A 16,390-nucleotide genomic window follows, 5' to 3' on the forward strand; every position below is an offset into this window, starting at 1 on the left:
CTGCGTCGCGCCCTCTCTTCCAACATCTCTCTCTCATGCTCGCGTTTTCGGCATTTTTTTGCATCTCTCTCTCGGGATCAACATCAACGACCTCGTCCTCGACCTCGTCCCTCCTCCCTCCCCTCTCCCTCCGTCTCCTTCCGTCTCCTTCCTCTCTCTCGTATTTAGAGGACCTGCCTGCCTGCCTGACCTTGATCTCACTTGGACAACTCGGCCTTTTTGTCTGTACGTTGACAACTTCATCTCGAGGTATTATTGTGCGCGTGGTACTGTCTCCATGTGCATGACGGCTGTCCTGCTGCTTCTGACGCGCCCGTCTCACCCCCTTCTCCCCTTTTCTCTCTCTAGATCCCCATGTCCTGTTCGGCAAAAGCTGCGTCGGCTTTGACCTGCATGATGACCGCGCTTCCCGTGCTGTTCGTGTCCCACGGTGCCCCCACCTTTGTGCTGGAGCCCGGAGTCGCCGGTGCCAACCTGAATCGCCTCGGCCGTCGCCTAGTCGAGCCAACCAAGCCCTCGGCCATTGTCGTCGTCTCTGCCCACTGGCAATCCTCGGGCCTCCGCGTGTCCGCCGCTCCCATGCCAGAGACCATTCATGACTTTGGCGGCTTCCCTCGTGAAATGTATGAAATGCAGTACCCCGCGCCCGGCGCCCCCGACCTCGCCAACAAGATTGTCGGCCTCTTCAAACAGGCCGGCATCAAGGCCGACATTGATCCCCGCCGTGGCCTCGATCATGGTGCCTGGGTCCCCCTCAAGATGCTCTTCCCCAAGGCCGACATTCCCGTTCTCCAAGTTTCCATCCCTTACTCTTACAAGCCTGAGCAAGTCTGGGCCATGGGCCGCGCCCTCGCCCCCCTCCGCAACGACAACATCTTCCTCATGGGCTCGGGCAGTATCACCCACAACCTCATGGAGTGGCGCTCCCACACGCACGGCTCAAACGCTCGCTATGCCGTTGATTTCGAAGCCTGGGTCCGCAAGAATGTCGTCGATCACAACAAGGATGCCCTCTGCAACTACCTGGACAACCCTGATGGTGCCCGCGCCCACCCCTCCCCTGACCACTACCTGCCCCTCCTCTTTGCGGCCGGTGCTGCCAGCCAAGACGGCAAGGTCGAGGTTCTCGAAGGTGACATGCGCTTCGGCATGCTCTCCATGGATTCCTTCGTGTTCCACTAGACGCAACACACACTAAAATAGGACTGCATCCCCAGTCTCGGGCCGGCCTGCACATGCGCGCCTGTGCTTTTGCTAAATTTTCCAGAGTGCCCTGTCATCCTTCGTCTTCTTTTTTTCTTCCCCCGTCCACTCTCTTTGCCCCATGTGCTTCGATTTTGAGGGAGAGCAGTGGATACCGTCTTTCTCATCCCTTTGCATCCCATGCTCACTCATCCTTGACCGCTGGTCGGTCGCCTGGCCTCTGGAACCGGGATAATCTCATTCTCCTAACTTGCATTCTCTTAACTTGTGTGTTTTGTCGTCCGCCATCATGCATTTCACCCCCGCCCGTTCCTTGTGTTCAATTCAAGCCCTGATCAATCAATCGATATGCCTGCCACCACGGTCTTTCAGGCTGCCCTAACCCTCTTCCGGCTCCACCTCGTCCGTTGCGTGCAAAGCCAGCTGTTGAAACCCACACAAGGCCCGGTACAGACTATCTTCAAACCCCTCTGCCGGTGTCAGTGTATCACGGGTCTTGCCCTCGCGGGGCAACAGCTTCTTGGTGCGCGTGCCTTTGCTGGCCGCGACATTGGTCGAATCACTCGCCGGCCCCAGAACATCCAGCAGTCGTGCCCGCAAAGACAGCAACCGGTAAGGGTAGTTGTTGACGTCCAGTCCCACCGTGACCCGCGTCATGGGCTCCAACGCCTGCCGGTCTGCCTCCTTTGGCCCTTCCAGCCAGCACTCGCCATCTTCCAACCGCACCACGCGCTTCACGCCGCCTGGAAAACAGGTTGCCACCAATGTGTGAGAAAAGACGAGGTTATGCCGGCCATCCCTCATTTTCCTCTTTCCACCCCCGTCCCTGCCTTACTCTCTGTCTTCCTTGCTTCAAGCCTCCGCTCCTCATACACGTCTTCGAAAACGCAAGCTTACCACGCATCTCAACAAGAGGGGCAGCGCTAGACGGGGCCTGACTGCCGTCCTCGCGGCTAGGTACCTCAAAGGGGACAAACATGCGAAAGCCCGGATCGGCCACATAGCAGAGCGCGCCGTTTTCACGCACATGGAATACCACTGCGGGCACCTCCAGGGTCTCTGCGTGCTCGTTGGAGCTTCGGCCCAGCTCCTGCTGTATATACAGCGCGTGGTAAAGATCGACGCTTTGCTGTTGTGCAGCCTTGGCACTGCGATTGCGCAAGTTGATGAGGGCGCTCATATTGGCCACGTCATGACTCGTGGGCAGACTGGAACCGTCCGACTCGAGCGTAGCCATGAGCTGCCGATGAACAATAACATCGGCGTAACGACGAATGGGCGAGGTAAAGTGCGTGTAATACTGCAGACCCAAACCGTAGTGAAACCATTGATCCGCCGCCACCGCCCCGGTGCAAAAGTACTCGGCCTCCGTCATGGCCTGCGTGGCAAGCATGCGCAGCATGCGCTCCCGCGCCGGGCCAACAATCGCACCAGCCGCGTCAAGGCTCTCAGCTAGAGCTAGGTTGGAGCTCGTGTCCAGAGGCACCTCCAGGTGTCGCGCCACCGCGCGCAGTTCCTCGAATTGCGCCTGCTCCGGTAGGGGGTGACGCCGGAGAAGGGCTTTGGAAGGAAACCGCCGTGCAATGCGCTCGGCTACAGCCGCGTTGGCGAAAATCATAAACTCGGCGACAACGCCGTGAATTTCAAGCTCCTCCTTTGACGTGAGACCTCGAATCTCCCGAGAGCCGCTGGCAAAACTCACCCGGAGCTCGTCACTGGCCAGTTGCAGCCCGCCTGCCGCGTGGCGCTGTGCCTTGAGTTTCCGAGAAGTCAAAATCAGCTGGCGTATTGCCTTCCGCAACTCCGCAACCCGTGCCTCTCGTGCCGGTCCTGATACCTCCCGTAGCGTCGGCAATGCTGCAAGCGCCGCTGCCTCCTCGGATCCATCAAAGATAGCTTGCGCCAGCTCGTAGTGCAGCTTGTATGCCGAGCGGATGAGGGTGCGCCCAAACCACTGCTTCTCAATCTGCCCGTCAGCCGATAGCTCCCAAATGACGCTCATGGCATAGCGATCCACGCGGTCATGCAAGGAGCACAGGTCGGCACTCAATACCGCCGGCAGCATGTCGTGGCGCCGGTCAGCCAAGTACACGGTTGTACAGCGGTTGCGCGCCTCGGCGTCTGTCAACATCCCAGGCCGCACAAAGTGCGACACGTCTGCAATATGCACCGATACCTCCACGCGCCCGTTGCCCAGATCCCGGATGCCAAGGGCATCATCCACATCCTCACACCCGAGCGGGTCAATGCTAAGCCACAACACAGATCAAAGGATGCCAAATGAGACCCAGAGCGCCACACATGCACTTATCCATGATGCCAAGACCATCCCGACAGCACGCCATCAAAGCAACCTGAAAATGAGGTGGGAGTCACGCAGGTCGCGCCGTTGTGCCACTTGGTCAGGATCGGGGAACCAAGGCTGCTCCGGTGTGTTGACGGGCATCTCGGCCAACTAAACGTCGGCAATGGGCAAAAGGTTAGTCAATCAAAGGCAAACCGGGCCAGACCAGCAGACCGTGGGTCGCAGGGTCGTGCGCAGCACTAGCCAGGGCGCAGGTGCATATTGAGCGACTACGTTTACCTGAGCTGGGGTAAAGTCGGTGGCCGCTAGCTCGTTCTCCAGCAAAATGGCCTTGATTTCGGCATCGATGTCACCTATTATCAGAGTTCAGAGAAGACATCAAAGCCAATCCACTGCATTTGGGGAATGTGTGCAGAAGGCTCAGGTCGCCGTGCGCGTACCTCGGTTGCCGAGAACGTCAATGACGTGGCCCTCGGGAAACATGCGGTCCAGAGGCCATTCATCGATGCGCACGACGACACGCTTGTCCTGATAGCCTGTTTTGTTGTTGGCGTGGACGCGGACTTTTGGAAAGCGCGGGTCCAGCGGCACCATGTAGGCTGTCCGCCCGTTGCGCTCGACGTCGTCTTGTTGAATGGTGGTAACGCAGTCTCGCCAGCGGCGCTCGAGAATGCCAACGACGTGCCCCATGCGTCGGCTGGCCGAGGCCCATTGCTCCCGTGGCAGAACCTGCCATGCATCGACCCATGAGTATCATGTAGCCAAGCCACGGCGTCAGTACGCGCACGCACACACGCACATACGGGCAATGAGATGGCACGACCCGCTGCGTTGTTCGTGACCGCACCTCAATGACGACAACATCACCATGAATGGCTCGATTGCGAGCGGCCAAGCCGTCGATGCGAATGTCCTGGTGCAGCAGCACTTCATCGTCCTGTGTGAAGCGGTCACGGACATAGGCCAGCCGGCCGCTAACAAGAAGCAAGCGAGGGCAGCGGGTGGGTGAGTGACCCCGCTCTGCCCGTGACCCAGAGTGAGCATGCGTAGTGAGCATACCAATTTTGGACATGCAGGCGGCCGCGTAGAAACATGCCGCTTGCGACGCCAGTCAGCAGTTCATCTTCGGGAAGGTGGGGCACGTAGCCGTGGGCGTTGGCCGCGAGACCATCGGCTGCACCCGCACGAAGGGTCTCGGCTCGTGTGGCCAGCGTCTGGGCCAGGATCGCAGCGGGCGCTTGTTCTCCAAAGATGGAGGTAACGAGCTCTTCGACGGTGTGGAGGGCCACGCCAGCGGCCGCGGGGAGATCGCCGTACGCCAGCTGTTCATCTGCCGTCGTCAACACGGCTGTGGGCCGTTGGGCGTGATGAGCGTACCATTGGGCCGTGGCCACGATGCGTCGGCGTGCTTCGTCCGGTGTTGCAGCCTGCGCATCATCAGCTGCAGCATCGGCAAGGTCGCAGTGAAACTCGTTGGCAAAGGTCACGATGTTATATCGAGGATCGCGCACCGCATCCTGCAGCGAGCGCCAGTCGTTGCGCCCGCCCTGCTGCTGCACAGCCCGGTAGGCGGTCTGCGGTACCACGAGCGCGGGCCAAGACTGATGGTACTGATAAAACAGCTCCCAGTACACGACGGCGGCCGCCGCGTCCACCACGAGCGGCCCCTCACCGTCACGCAGGTGCAGCACCGCCGACGACGCCCCCGCCGCCAGCGCCCGCCGACACACGTCATGCGCACACACCGCCAAACGACAAGGAATCTCCCGCCGCAACACGGGCTGCTGCTTCGTCAACCGCCGTCCCGCCCCGGCCCCAGCCCCGGTCCCAGCCCCCGGGCGCGACTTTCTCGCTTTGATCAGTGGCATCGTCGTTCAATCCGCTGCCGCCACCGCGCCACCCAAATCCAGCTGATTTGTAAAATAAAAAGTGGCTGTGTAACCTTAAAAAATGAAGCGACGATTTTTGAATTTTTTTTTATTTTTTTTTATTTTTTTTTTACATCCTTGGGTGTGATATTATATTTTCCTTGCAGCTTGATGGACTCACATCCCTGCAGAGGCTTCATAGACTCCATCGAGCTCGAGGCGTTACGGTGCAGCCTCAAAATGAATTAAATAACAGAGCATCCTATCAACAAGTTCAATTTGCATCCACACATCCGATGTTTGAAGCCCCCGTTGATGGAGGAGCCCGTTAATGGGGACCACACACACACTATGAACCTATGAACGACGATTTTCGCCAACCACGCGAGCTTCAAGCTCCTCATAGCGGGGCAAAAGATCTGTGTAGACCTTGTGGTTCTCCATGTTGGGCTCTGCCACGAGCTTGAAATGCGCTTGCGTGTCATGACCCAAGGCATCACGGAAGGAGACGTAGGCCCCTGCCTCCTGGCACTTGTATGCATGCAACGCACGATACGCTGCGCCCAGTGAGGCCGAGTCGGTCTGCGCCGCAGCTCGCACTGGGCAGCCAAAGACGTCGGCAATAACCTGCACAATGGTTTTGTTGGCCGATGCGCCACCCGTGACAATAATGTCGTGGGGGTCCAAGCCCAGCTTGGTGCCGTGTGAGCGCATACTCATAAACTGGCTCTCCAAAACGGCGCGGGCCTCGATGGAGGGCTCGGGAAAAGCGTCCAAGCGCGAGCCGTCCGGTGCAAAGCGACGCACGCCCGGCTGCAGCACGTGAGGGATAATCTCGGGCCGATCAAAGAAGAAGCCCATAAACCCCTCGTTACCAGCCGGCCGTGACTACCCAATACGAGCAACACGAGAGAGCGCATGAGCAGTGAGAATCAACGCGCGCTTCGGGCGTACAGAGTGGCAGGCAAGGGCGGCGCTGACAAAACACCAGATCGGACCCATGCCTTGATGGCTCACCTCAACCAGTTCTTGATAAGTGCTCCAATCATTCTGCGCCACGCGGTCTCGCACGGCCTCGCGAGATAGCGAGCCATTTTTATAGCAAAGCATGGCCATGTGGCTCTTAATGTCGATGGGGTTTGGGAAAAAGTGGCCCTCGACACCTGCCAAGTCCGAGGGGTGATGACACAGGTGAAACCACCATGGACCAGAAGGAGCGCATCGGGATGGGCTACGCACCAGGGTTGGCTTGAGCCTTGTCAATGATGCTGAAGATGGTATCCGAGGTACCGAGGCTGATCGCCACCTCGCCAGCACCGGAGAGACCAAGCCCAGCAACGCTGTGGCCCGTTCAGTGCAAGATGTTGGTCAGGCGTGCAATACAGCAGGGCACAAAGGCAGTGCATCAGCAACGATTGGGTCTGCTCGGCTATGGCTAGGCCCACCTATTGGGATTATCTCCGGACCAGGCGCCAATTTGACAGGTGCTGGCCAGCCCAAAGCGCTCCACAAAATAAGGCGAGATAGTGCCAACGACTGGTACGCACGGCCGCGTGTATGTGGAAAGTGAGGTGCCGGCGCGTGTAGCCCACTCCGAAGCAGTACAGCCAGACTTGCTCCCAAGCATACCTTCGTGTGCCGGTTTGGGCGAGCCCAAGAGTGATCCAAGGTTTGGGTCGATGGCGTCGATGATTTCCGGAGCCCATTTCTAAGGCACATATAGCTCGTCGTTAGTGGTGAGCTCGGGTGGACACTTACAGAGTCGAGGGCAGCAAATCATACCTCGGATTCGAGAGCCATGAGGTTCATGCCTGCGCCATCGCTTGTGTCGATGGGAGCATACGCACCCATGAGGAGTGAGCACATGGCCGAGCTAATCAGGCTGATGCGCTCTGTGTTGCCCATGGCTTCAGGCGTCTGCTGGTATTTTTTCAAAATCTGATTGGCGGTAAAGCGCTCAAAGGCACGGGAGCCTAAAACAAACCGGCTACGCATAAGCGGAAGCGGCCTGACGACCCATCCGTTTCGGGGGAAAAATAAAAATTAAAAAAACAAGCCGCCTGTGGGCGGGCGAGGCGGGGTCCATGCACAACCACCGACCTGTCAGGCGGGCCATGGCTTCCGGGCCGCCCACGGCTTTTTCCAGCTGTCTGCAGCAGGCAGGGTACGAGCATGCGCCAGTGGGTGAGGGTTGTGAGCGGCAGTACTCGTTCCCTGGCCCAAAGGTCCGTCTGGCGCAGTCTTGGCGCTTGGCAACCTACTCGCATTGCTCAGTGGTACTAGAGTCCATCCAGATGGGGCACTCGGGGACGCTAAAGGCATACTGCAGCTGCTCATGGAGACCTTTGGCCGGATCCAAGCTGGCCAGGGCTTGGCTCGCACCTTTGGCCCAGTACACGCTGCCGTGTTGTTGACCACTACCAGAGATGCAGACAATCTGCGAAACCACCAAAACAGGTGAGAAAGAGGGGCGTGCGTGAAGAAAAGGCCCGCATTTTGCGCACAAAGCCAAGGGCGGCCGTGGACGGGCGACCTCACGTTGCCAAGGTCAAACTGGGCCTCCTTCATCTTGCCCAGCACCATTTCGAGAGCGGCAGGAAGCTGATCGGTGAGGATTCAAGAGGAGAATTGGGAAATGAGGACGCAGGGTCATGAGTCTGCAAGCGGGGTGGGGGGGACAATGGATGGGTGCCAAGGGTCACACAGCGTCGCATTTACCATGGCGGCCGGCGCTGTCACGACCTCGCCCTTTTCGTGAGCCCCGCCTTTTGTACCAAACTGGGGCAGATCACGATCAAAGTTGATGGCGGTCGCAAACTTGATCTCCAGCTCATTGTCTACGACGGTTGCCTTGAGTCCCTGAGTGCTCGAATCCTGTTACGTGCGACATGCTGATTGAGCTGCCACGTGCGACCAGCTGGACAGACGACAGCAGTTTGTGCGAGAGAGAGAAGGGAGGGGGCAGGCCGTCGCGATCGTACACACCAGACCGAGGTAATAGCAGGGCTGCTCGGCCTTGCCCGCGCGGGACGCCGTGGCCATAGTACGTGTTATCCGAGCTGCCAGTCCAAATCCAACAGCCACCGCCCGTGCACTCAACATGATCACTGGAAGCGCGCCCGTGCGCCAAGGTTCAATCAGCGCCTCCACTACGGCCCCACACGCACACACACTGTCAGCAAGAAGTGCACAACCGCGTCCTCCCAATCGCAACCCCTCCCCCCCCGGCATACTATCCTTCTGCTACCCATCCATCCTGCCCGATCCCGTCCCCGTCCCGGTCCCGGTCCCGTCCTGATCCCGATCCTGGCTGCCAGTGACACACACACACACACACACACACACACACACACACACAGATCAGCACTTACCGCAACGACTAGAGGGGTGGGGAGAATGATGAAGAAAATGAGAGAGACGGATTGGGAGGGAGAGGTTGGGCAGAGGTTGAGCTTAAGACGGTGCTCAGTTGCTTTTTAAGACTACCGAAACAACTCTATCAAAGAGAGGCAACTGAACCACAAAAAGACAGGCAGAGAACTGATCACACACTGCCAACACATCAGAGAGAAGAGAGCATATTATGAAGAAAAGTATTATCGGTGCTCTCACAAGAGCAAATTGACCGTCAGCTTACTCGAAATAAATCTAAAATACTTAGCATATGCCCTTTCACAAGAAATTGTTTTTTATCAAACGGAGCTTTCTCAATTTAATTTTGCTCATATGGCAGTGGCCTCAACATGCAGAGCATGACACCAAGTGCACAGAATAAGTCGGCGATCGCATGCGCAGTACGTGCGTACACGCCTTTTACACCTCAGACCGTTGCAGAGGCAAGCTTGTGCCGGACTTTTGGTGCGCTTACCAGGCCGGGCACCTTCAAATTTGGGAATCGGCAGTAAGACGTGGGTGATCGAACCACCGCTCGAAGAGCGCGCACTGGGGATAACGTGAGCGTCTCGAGCTCGAGCATCCTCCCATGCGTCGCACAGCTCAGTGCCAACCGCGAGGCAAAAGTCAGCCATCGTTTGCGGCCGTTGGTTGTCGTTTGGTGCGACGAAATGTTGCTGCAGAAGGTACGCGTTCACCAGGCTGGATGTCAAAATGAAGTTGAACTGGCGGATACCCCAAGACTTGGAAGCCCATCCCTCTTCAAAGAATTGTCCTCCACCCTGCCGCAAGTAGTTGTGATCATCGACAGCATGCCGGGCCTGGTAGTAGTCGTCAATAGCCTCGATGCGACGATAACGATAGACGCGACCATCGGGCGCTTCATAGAATCGCGGCGTGCCTGTTGGTCTGATGCTCCCATACGTGGCGAGCGTGATGAACGTGTATGTACCATGATTCACGGCATGTAGATGCAATGGCATGTCCTCGTACACGCCGTATCGCCCGTGGAGTTCAGCTGGTGGTTTGTCGCGCATGTACTCCAAGACATTGTCCCCAGGCACGTGGTGGCGGGGCCAGTATCGCTTTTTTTTCGCAACCGTGCACGCGAGCAGCCCATGCTTGCGCTTGAGTTGGAAGAGTGCGTCGACGACGCAAAAGGCGCTATCCATGACAACAGCACGAGGTAAAAGGTTGGCCAAGCTTTGGGTCAGGCGCAAAAGGAGGCCGGTCGTCTTCCCGTGGTCGGCCTCGTATTCCGGAAGTCCAAGTTGCACCGGCCGTGTGCGCCCCTCCACAAACTCCATGGCCAACATAATCTTGGTCTGCGAGTCACAGACAGTATGATATTCATTGCCCACAGGATGAGGCTTGCGACCCACAAACACCACGGAAGGGCGCCGCTTGTTGTTCAAGACTGCCGTTGACTTGTCGAGACAGACTGTATCTGACGGGCGGAAGACCGATTGCATGTGCTCATTCCAAGAGCTGACCATCTCCCTGACCTCAAAAATGGGGTCATCATATGCGGGCAAGGGCGTGTCTGTCAGACGCAATGCTGCCGAGATGGCTCGAAACCTCCTTAAAGACATGACCTCCTGCATCGATGGCCGCGTATCAAATCTGCCCTGTTGCATGGAGGTGCGCCATAAGCGCTCTGCCGAACAAGAGAAGTTGGCAGCTATCATGCGGATGCCCAGATAGCCCAACAGCTCGTCCTTGGACAGCGGTTTGCCCACGAGCTGATCGTTCGTGGCGCGTAGCATTCGTTCGATGATGTCTGGCGGGAGCATCTTGTGGAAAAGTCCTCTTGGGGTCACAGACCCGTTCTTCTCTTCTTGAGACAGACAAGGGGCCTGAGCTTGGAAGCGCAAGCGACCATCATCCAACCCGGACACAGTGGACCCCCATTCGCGGAAGATGCCGCCCGGGGGGTTTGGTGCTAAACCCTCTGCTGCATCGCTATCAGCCTCCGCCTCAGCCTCAGCCTCAGCCCCAGCCTGTGCCTGTTCAACGGCCCATTCCTCTGCGTCGTTTGCGTCCGTGCCACCGTCGGGGATGGCTTCAATCGAGCCCTGATCTGACCTTGTGTTTGTGAGGTTGGTGGTCGCAATCGGTGGCTCGGCGGCGGGCAGCGAGCTTGACCTGTGTTCCCGCAAGTACGCACGCGCTGCCTCCAGCGCCGCCGCAGAAGCCGCCGTACGCTCTTGCCTGACGCGTCGAGCATGCAGGACATCCTGGACGTTTGGATGCGACAAGAGCGTAAAGGTGACCTCACCACGCTCTGTTTGGCGCCTCGAGGAGCCCACAATGACGAGGTCAAACACCCGATCTTGATCCGAGGCAGCGAGGGTGCAGGCCGATGCTTGCGGGGCCAAAAAACGGCGGAGGCAGCCACATGCTGCAATCCATCTTGGGCAGGCGTAGGCATCTTGTCAACAATCGCCAAAAAACGGCGGAGGCAGCTCACATGCTGCAATCCATCTTGGGCAGGCGTAGGCATCTTGTCAACAATCGGGGCCAGCCCACAGCACGCTGGCACCTGCTCGTCGCGTCCGTTGAGGTGGCGTTGGTCGTCGCGCTCGTAACGGTCGCGACCGACGCTCCCATAACAAATTGTGAAAATCACAAGATATTGTTACTCTTAACACTGGTTGATCTTCTCCGTGGTAGATAAAACTATTTTACTTTATATTATCAGTGTTTTACTGCCTGTTGGCTTTACGAAAGGATGTAAAATACTTTTTAGTGACTGGCGCGCAGAAATGAGTCGACGAGTGAATCCGTTTGCGAGCGACAGCGGCGGCGCCGGCACTGATGGCAGCGGTGCTGGCGGCAACAGCGGCGGTGGGAGGACGGGAGGGAGTGGTGTTAGGGGTGGTGGGAGTGGAACAGCACGGCGCGAGCCATCGGGGGCTGGTGCGGCGGTGGGATCTCGTCCTCGCAACCCGTTTTTGGCCGCGGAACCAGCACCTGTGAGCCACCGGCCACCCGCGACGCCCGACCCAAAGCTGCTACACGACCCCTTTCGCCTTGCTAGCCCCAGTGCCGGCGCCAAACCCTCGGTCACCACAGTCCCAGCCCCAGCCCCAGCCCCAGCCCCAGTCTCAGCCCCAGCCCCAAACCCACCAGCCCCAGCCAAGTCTGCCGATGTGCGTCCATTGACGCTCACCGGGTCCGCTCCTGCTCCAGCTCCCAGCCCGACAACGGCTCCCGCGCCGACCAAGGCTCCCGCCCAAGCCCCAGCTCCTGCTGCAAACAAGACTGTTGTCAGCCCGATTCATGCCAAGCCCGTTTCCGCCCCTAGCCCCGAGCCCGCCGCTAGCGCCCCGCCTCCAAACAAGGCCCATTCAGGTGGCAGCGAAGGCTTCGACCCGGAAGACGACATTACGCTGGCCCACACCTCCGCCCCCGCCAATTTCTTCGACTCGGAACCCAGCACACCTCTTGTCAGCGTTGCTCGCCCACCCCCGGAATCCCCCACAACCCGACCGAGCACGAGTTCAAGTGCGCCTCGAACCCAGTCCACCACCACACCACGCCACACACAGCCCGCAGCCCCACCCGTCGCCCAGAGTGATCTCCCGCTCAGCTTCCGCCTTGGCTTGAATATCGATGTACGGCATGCCTGTCCTCTGCAGCGCTCTGGCAGCACCCTCGCTCACGATTGTGCAACTTGACTACCCGATTGTGTAGAGCTGTGCCCTGGGTGGCTTGCGCAGCATTCAGGATAAATGGCAGCTTTTTACCGATGCGGCAGCCATGCGTCAAGGCCGTGCCATGCTTGCGGTATGCTCTCCCAGCCACAGATGGCACGACCAGCCTACTAGGCTCCACCTGATCAGACCCCACTTGTTGCTGCACCCGACACCCCAGGCCCTGCTCCACTTGTATAATACAACGCAGTTTGACGTCTTCTGTGCCCTGCTAAAAAATTCGGTCCTGGCTCAAGACGTAAGGACTTTGATGGCGTCCGTCAGCCCTCCTTTTTTTCTTTTTTTTTAAGAAAGGAAACTCTCTAGACTTGGGCCAACCTTCACCCGATGCACTTGACCGCACATTTTGACTCGCCTGCAGCACTTTGCCGCTTGGTTGGAAGGAGTCGGGGAGTGGGACACCCTCCTCCAGCTCTGCCGCAAGTGCATGCACACCAACCCAAAGGTGTGTTGCTCCGCCATCAACCTCGCGCGACTCTTGTGTGGTTTCCTCAACCGTCCTGTATGCCGTGCTTCCAACCGTCTCTTAGTTGCGAGGAACAGCGCTGCGCGCTTATCTTCGCCAACACACGGGCCTGGCGCGGGCCGAGTGGCTCTCAACCCTTCTCACAGCCGACGGGTAATCAATGCGCGCCTCGGATCGCTCGAACACTGACTCCACTCATGCTGCTGCTCCGTCTCCCGGCACGGCCTCTCGCCACGCAGACCTGCCACGGCCAGTGAGCTTTTCTCCGAGAGCAACCAAGCTCATGCTTCCACATACAGCCATCTTCTGCGCTTCCAGCATCAGCTGGATGCAAAATACAATGTTTGTCCTTCAGCTCATTGCTCTGCTATGCCAACGTCAAGCCCACCCACCTCACGCCGGGTGCCTTTGTCTAGCCGACCACGTCCCTGGTCGGCATGCCCATGGCCACGACGGTCTTTTTTGTGGCCATGAGTGCCTACGACGCCAATGCCACCCTATGCAATAGCAAAGCCATGCGCGAGGCAGGTCTCGTGCAGCAAAGCGCTTCGCTGCTCGACCCATTCATTCCCATCTCATCTGGTCTGGACATCTGCGCTTGTCCTTTGCAGAAATTTGGCATGAGCGAGGTGCAGCATGGTCATGCCGCGCTTGGTGGCCTGGCCAAGAGTCATAATTTTCAAGAGGTATGCAAGCCCCGTCCGCGTATTTGGAGTCGACCACCCGCCAGCTCACAGATGGACGGTGGCCACCGTGGGGCAGTTTGATAAACTTAATAGTGGGCGCAGCTTTTTCGGGGGCTCTGGGCTGCAGCCAAGAATCAATGTGATCCGGGCCGTGGAGTTGCTGACTGAAGTACACGCCCCCCCAGCTCGCATTGAACCGTATATCAAGCTCGTCGGCGATGCAGATCAGCGCTACCAACTTGCGAGTCGAGCTCACTGTCATGACCTCGCCGTCGACGTGTGTCCTCCCCGGCGCCTAGTCCACTTCGCGTTGCTTGGAACGGGCGTGTCTCTCACTTTGGGCGTGCACTGATCTCTTAGACGCTTAACGAGCTCAAGCGCTGGGATGACTTGAACGCCTACGCCCTCAAGCCAGAGGTTTGACTTTTTGGTTTCGTCTTGGCGTGCCAGCTAGTGTGTAGCACCCTCATCTCGCGGGCTGGCCATCTTGTGTTCAGATCAACTCAAATGCTGGATTGCAAGCACGCATCTACGCCCACCTCCGAGCGGCCGGTGATCGACAACGCCGGTAGAACTAATTGTGTTCGAAACGATGGAGTTGGCGAGGGGTTCGGGCCTTCAAGACCCCGCTGCACAAGTGTAGAACGGGGGTTGGACACGTGACACGTGACACTATTTTGACTTTTCTTCTTTTTCTTCTGATAATTGATTCACATGTCAATTGAACCACCAGAGCAATGGAGCGATGTGGTCGACCACGAACATCAAACAGCCTCAAGACCACCCGCGCGGCGGTAGATTCAGCGCAGCATAAAAAATAAAAGAGCTGCGCACGAGGCAGGGTCAAAGGACAAGGGGTCCCGCGGGGACAGAAGGAGCAAGTGTGCTCCATAGCATGGGCTTCACATGACATCAAGCCGGCAGTGTCCTTGGACCTGCTACATGGAGATGTACCGCCCAAGTGCCGAGTGCGTTTCACCAGCGCATTGATCAAATGGTTCCGCAGCCAGCGAGGAAGATTTCCCTCCTTAGAGAAATGCCAAAAGACCAATTCTCGGCATTGGACGGGCTCAATGTTGGTGCAGACCGATTCGTTTACAAACCACCATCGCTGATATCGTCATCAAAACCGTCCATGCTCACGGCCATCGAATCATCGACGAGCGGGGATGTCATGGCATCGGACTTGTGAAAGCCATGAATCACGGGGAGGTGGGTTGAGGAGCGTGCCAAGAGACGCGCCAGGAAGATGGTGCCGAGAACAATGCCAATCAAGGATCCGGCAGTCACATCGGCAGGCGAGTGGCGGTGATCGACGATGCGGCTAATTGCGACATAGCTCGAGAAAAAGAGGGGCCACATGCAGAGGATGAAGAGCAGCTCGGTGTATCGGGCAGCTGCATAAGATTTCCAGCGCCCGTGATGCGTGCGAAAGTAGGTGTCCTGTATGACGTGTGCATTGGCCGACGTAGAAGGGGTGAGCGACTGACCAAAAACCGAATCTGGACCCTGATGGCAGGCGGAGCGACGGGAACACGTTACGTACGGCTCGGCGGAAAAAGGCGACCCAGAGACAATAGCCTGAGGCGAAGATGCCGCCAAATAGACTACCGCTGCTGTGGCCGGAGGGGAAGGACATGTTGCCGTCCCCAATACCGTAGAGACAGACGACGTTGCCATCGTTGTCAAGAGAGATGGTGCCACCCACGCCGAGGCAGCGATGCTCATAGTCGGGGCGGGGTTCGGCCACCCAGTGCTTGGCCATCTCTGTGTGCATCGCATCAAGGTCCAAGCGTTTGGTTGTTGGCATAATTGGAGCGCCATGAGCACAGAGATGTGTGTGGGCACCAGAGGAAGGAAGCCATGGGGCTGCAGCTACGAGGACAAACCTGTCACGGCAAGGGTCCAGAGGAAGCCCTCCCAGCAAATGAGAAGAGCGTTGGTGGCCATGACGATGCGAAGGCGGCGTGGGCCATGTCTACCAGCGCAACATAGTTGTATGTGTCAGGGTTAAGAGTCGAAGTGTTGAGACAGCAGTGCACGGAAGAGAGCAAGGAGAAGAGGGCAGCGAGAGCGAGGAGGGCGTGAGGAATATGCTACGAACCGGACCACAAACATCTCAATGAGGGCTACGTAGGGACCAAGGAGAAAGCCATAGAGGACAAAGGCCCAAGAAGGCACGCGTTCGCGCTCGGCCTTGAGAAAGGGGTACTCGCCGATTGTCACATTGGTCACGGGCCTGAATTGTGCACCGATGACATGAGGGGAACGTGGCACGGTGTCACAGGACAACGTTGCCTGCACACAGAAGAACCCAAGTGTATCCCAGGTCACGTCACGCACCAGTTTTGCTTTTGAACTGCCATGACAAAGTGGCAAAACACGAGGGCCAGTAGGGCGACCAGCAGTGAAGGCCATGACGTTTCCCGCAGCAGGGTCCTACACCAATGGAGTGGAGTCCAGCCGCAAAAGGTCAGCACGGCAAAAGCATAACCACGCCCATGGTCGCCATCACAAGGTGGGACTGCATGCGGAAGCGGTGTCCTCTAGTTATGGCCCACGACTTACGCCAGCAGAGACAGGCGATTGGGTTCCGGCATGTTGGATGGCGTTGGGCAAGAATGGCAGTTGTCCTGATTCCACGCACGCCAGAGGCCAAGGCCAGGCCAGAGTACGATGGTCAAGAATTGATCAACAGGCCCCTGCGCATGAATAAGAAGCACAAGAAGCAGTCATCATGTTAGCCCCCGCAC

At 57.9% G+C, this 16,390-nt stretch overlaps 5 protein-coding genes across 5 annotated transcripts; 2 read left to right on the top strand and 3 right to left on the bottom strand.

Annotated features, from left to right (window-relative positions):
* Positions 1 to 354: 354 nt before the first annotated feature.
* Positions 355 to 1,560, top strand: MONBRDRAFT_33809 (uncharacterized protein; the record flags this gene model as incomplete). Its single annotated transcript, XM_001748672.1, has 1 exon — positions 355 to 1,560. The coding sequence occupies one exon, from the start codon at positions 355 to 357 to the stop codon at positions 1,180 to 1,182; it is 828 nt and encodes a 275-aa protein (XP_001748724.1). The 3' UTR covers positions 1,183 to 1,560.
* A 2,795-nt stretch (positions 1,561 to 4,355) lies between these two features.
* Positions 4,356 to 5,376, bottom strand: MONBRDRAFT_28263 (uncharacterized protein; the record flags this gene model as incomplete). Its single annotated transcript, XM_001748744.1, has 2 exons — positions 4,356 to 4,482; positions 4,568 to 5,376. Coding segments are annotated over 2 exons (936 nt in total), but the record flags the coding sequence as incomplete, so codon positions are not given.
* Positions 5,377 to 5,733: 357 nt separating this feature from the next.
* Positions 5,734 to 11,200, bottom strand: MONBRDRAFT_28264 (uncharacterized protein; the record flags this gene model as incomplete). Its single annotated transcript, XM_001748745.1, has 14 exons — positions 5,734 to 6,264; positions 6,394 to 6,539; positions 6,616 to 6,716; positions 6,822 to 6,912; positions 7,006 to 7,084; positions 7,159 to 7,349; positions 7,477 to 7,526; positions 7,638 to 7,813; positions 7,915 to 7,977; positions 8,095 to 8,250; positions 8,362 to 8,435; positions 8,624 to 8,755; positions 9,245 to 11,006; positions 11,048 to 11,200. 14 exons carry the CDS (start codon positions 11,198 to 11,200, stop codon positions 5,734 to 5,736), a joined length of 3,705 nt encoding a protein of 1,234 aa, XP_001748797.1.
* Positions 11,201 to 11,586: 386 nt separating this feature from the next.
* On the top strand, positions 11,587 to 13,718 carry MONBRDRAFT_28265 (uncharacterized protein; the record flags this gene model as incomplete). Its single annotated transcript, XM_001748673.1, has 8 exons — positions 11,587 to 11,696; positions 11,810 to 12,386; positions 12,466 to 12,558; positions 12,646 to 12,723; positions 12,847 to 12,930; positions 13,016 to 13,104; positions 13,191 to 13,293; positions 13,368 to 13,718. The coding sequence occupies 8 exons, from the start codon at positions 11,587 to 11,589 to the stop codon at positions 13,716 to 13,718; spliced, it is 1,485 nt and encodes a 494-aa protein (XP_001748725.1).
* A 1,014-nt stretch (positions 13,719 to 14,732) lies between these two features.
* Positions 14,733 to 16,237, bottom strand: MONBRDRAFT_28266 (uncharacterized protein; the record flags this gene model as incomplete). The annotated part of the gene is made up of 6 exons (XM_001748746.1): positions 14,733 to 15,080; positions 15,184 to 15,404; positions 15,527 to 15,615; positions 15,742 to 15,876; positions 15,981 to 16,076; positions 16,206 to 16,237. 6 exons carry the CDS (start codon positions 16,235 to 16,237, stop codon positions 14,733 to 14,735), a joined length of 921 nt encoding a protein of 306 aa, XP_001748798.1.
* Positions 16,238 to 16,390: the final 153 nt, after the last annotated feature.

This window comes from Monosiga brevicollis, genomic scaffold (assembly GCF_000002865.3).
Source record: "Monosiga brevicollis MX1 MONBRscaffold_25 genomic scaffold, whole genome shotgun sequence".
Lineage (NCBI taxonomy): Eukaryota > Choanoflagellata > Craspedida > Salpingoecidae > Monosiga > Monosiga brevicollis.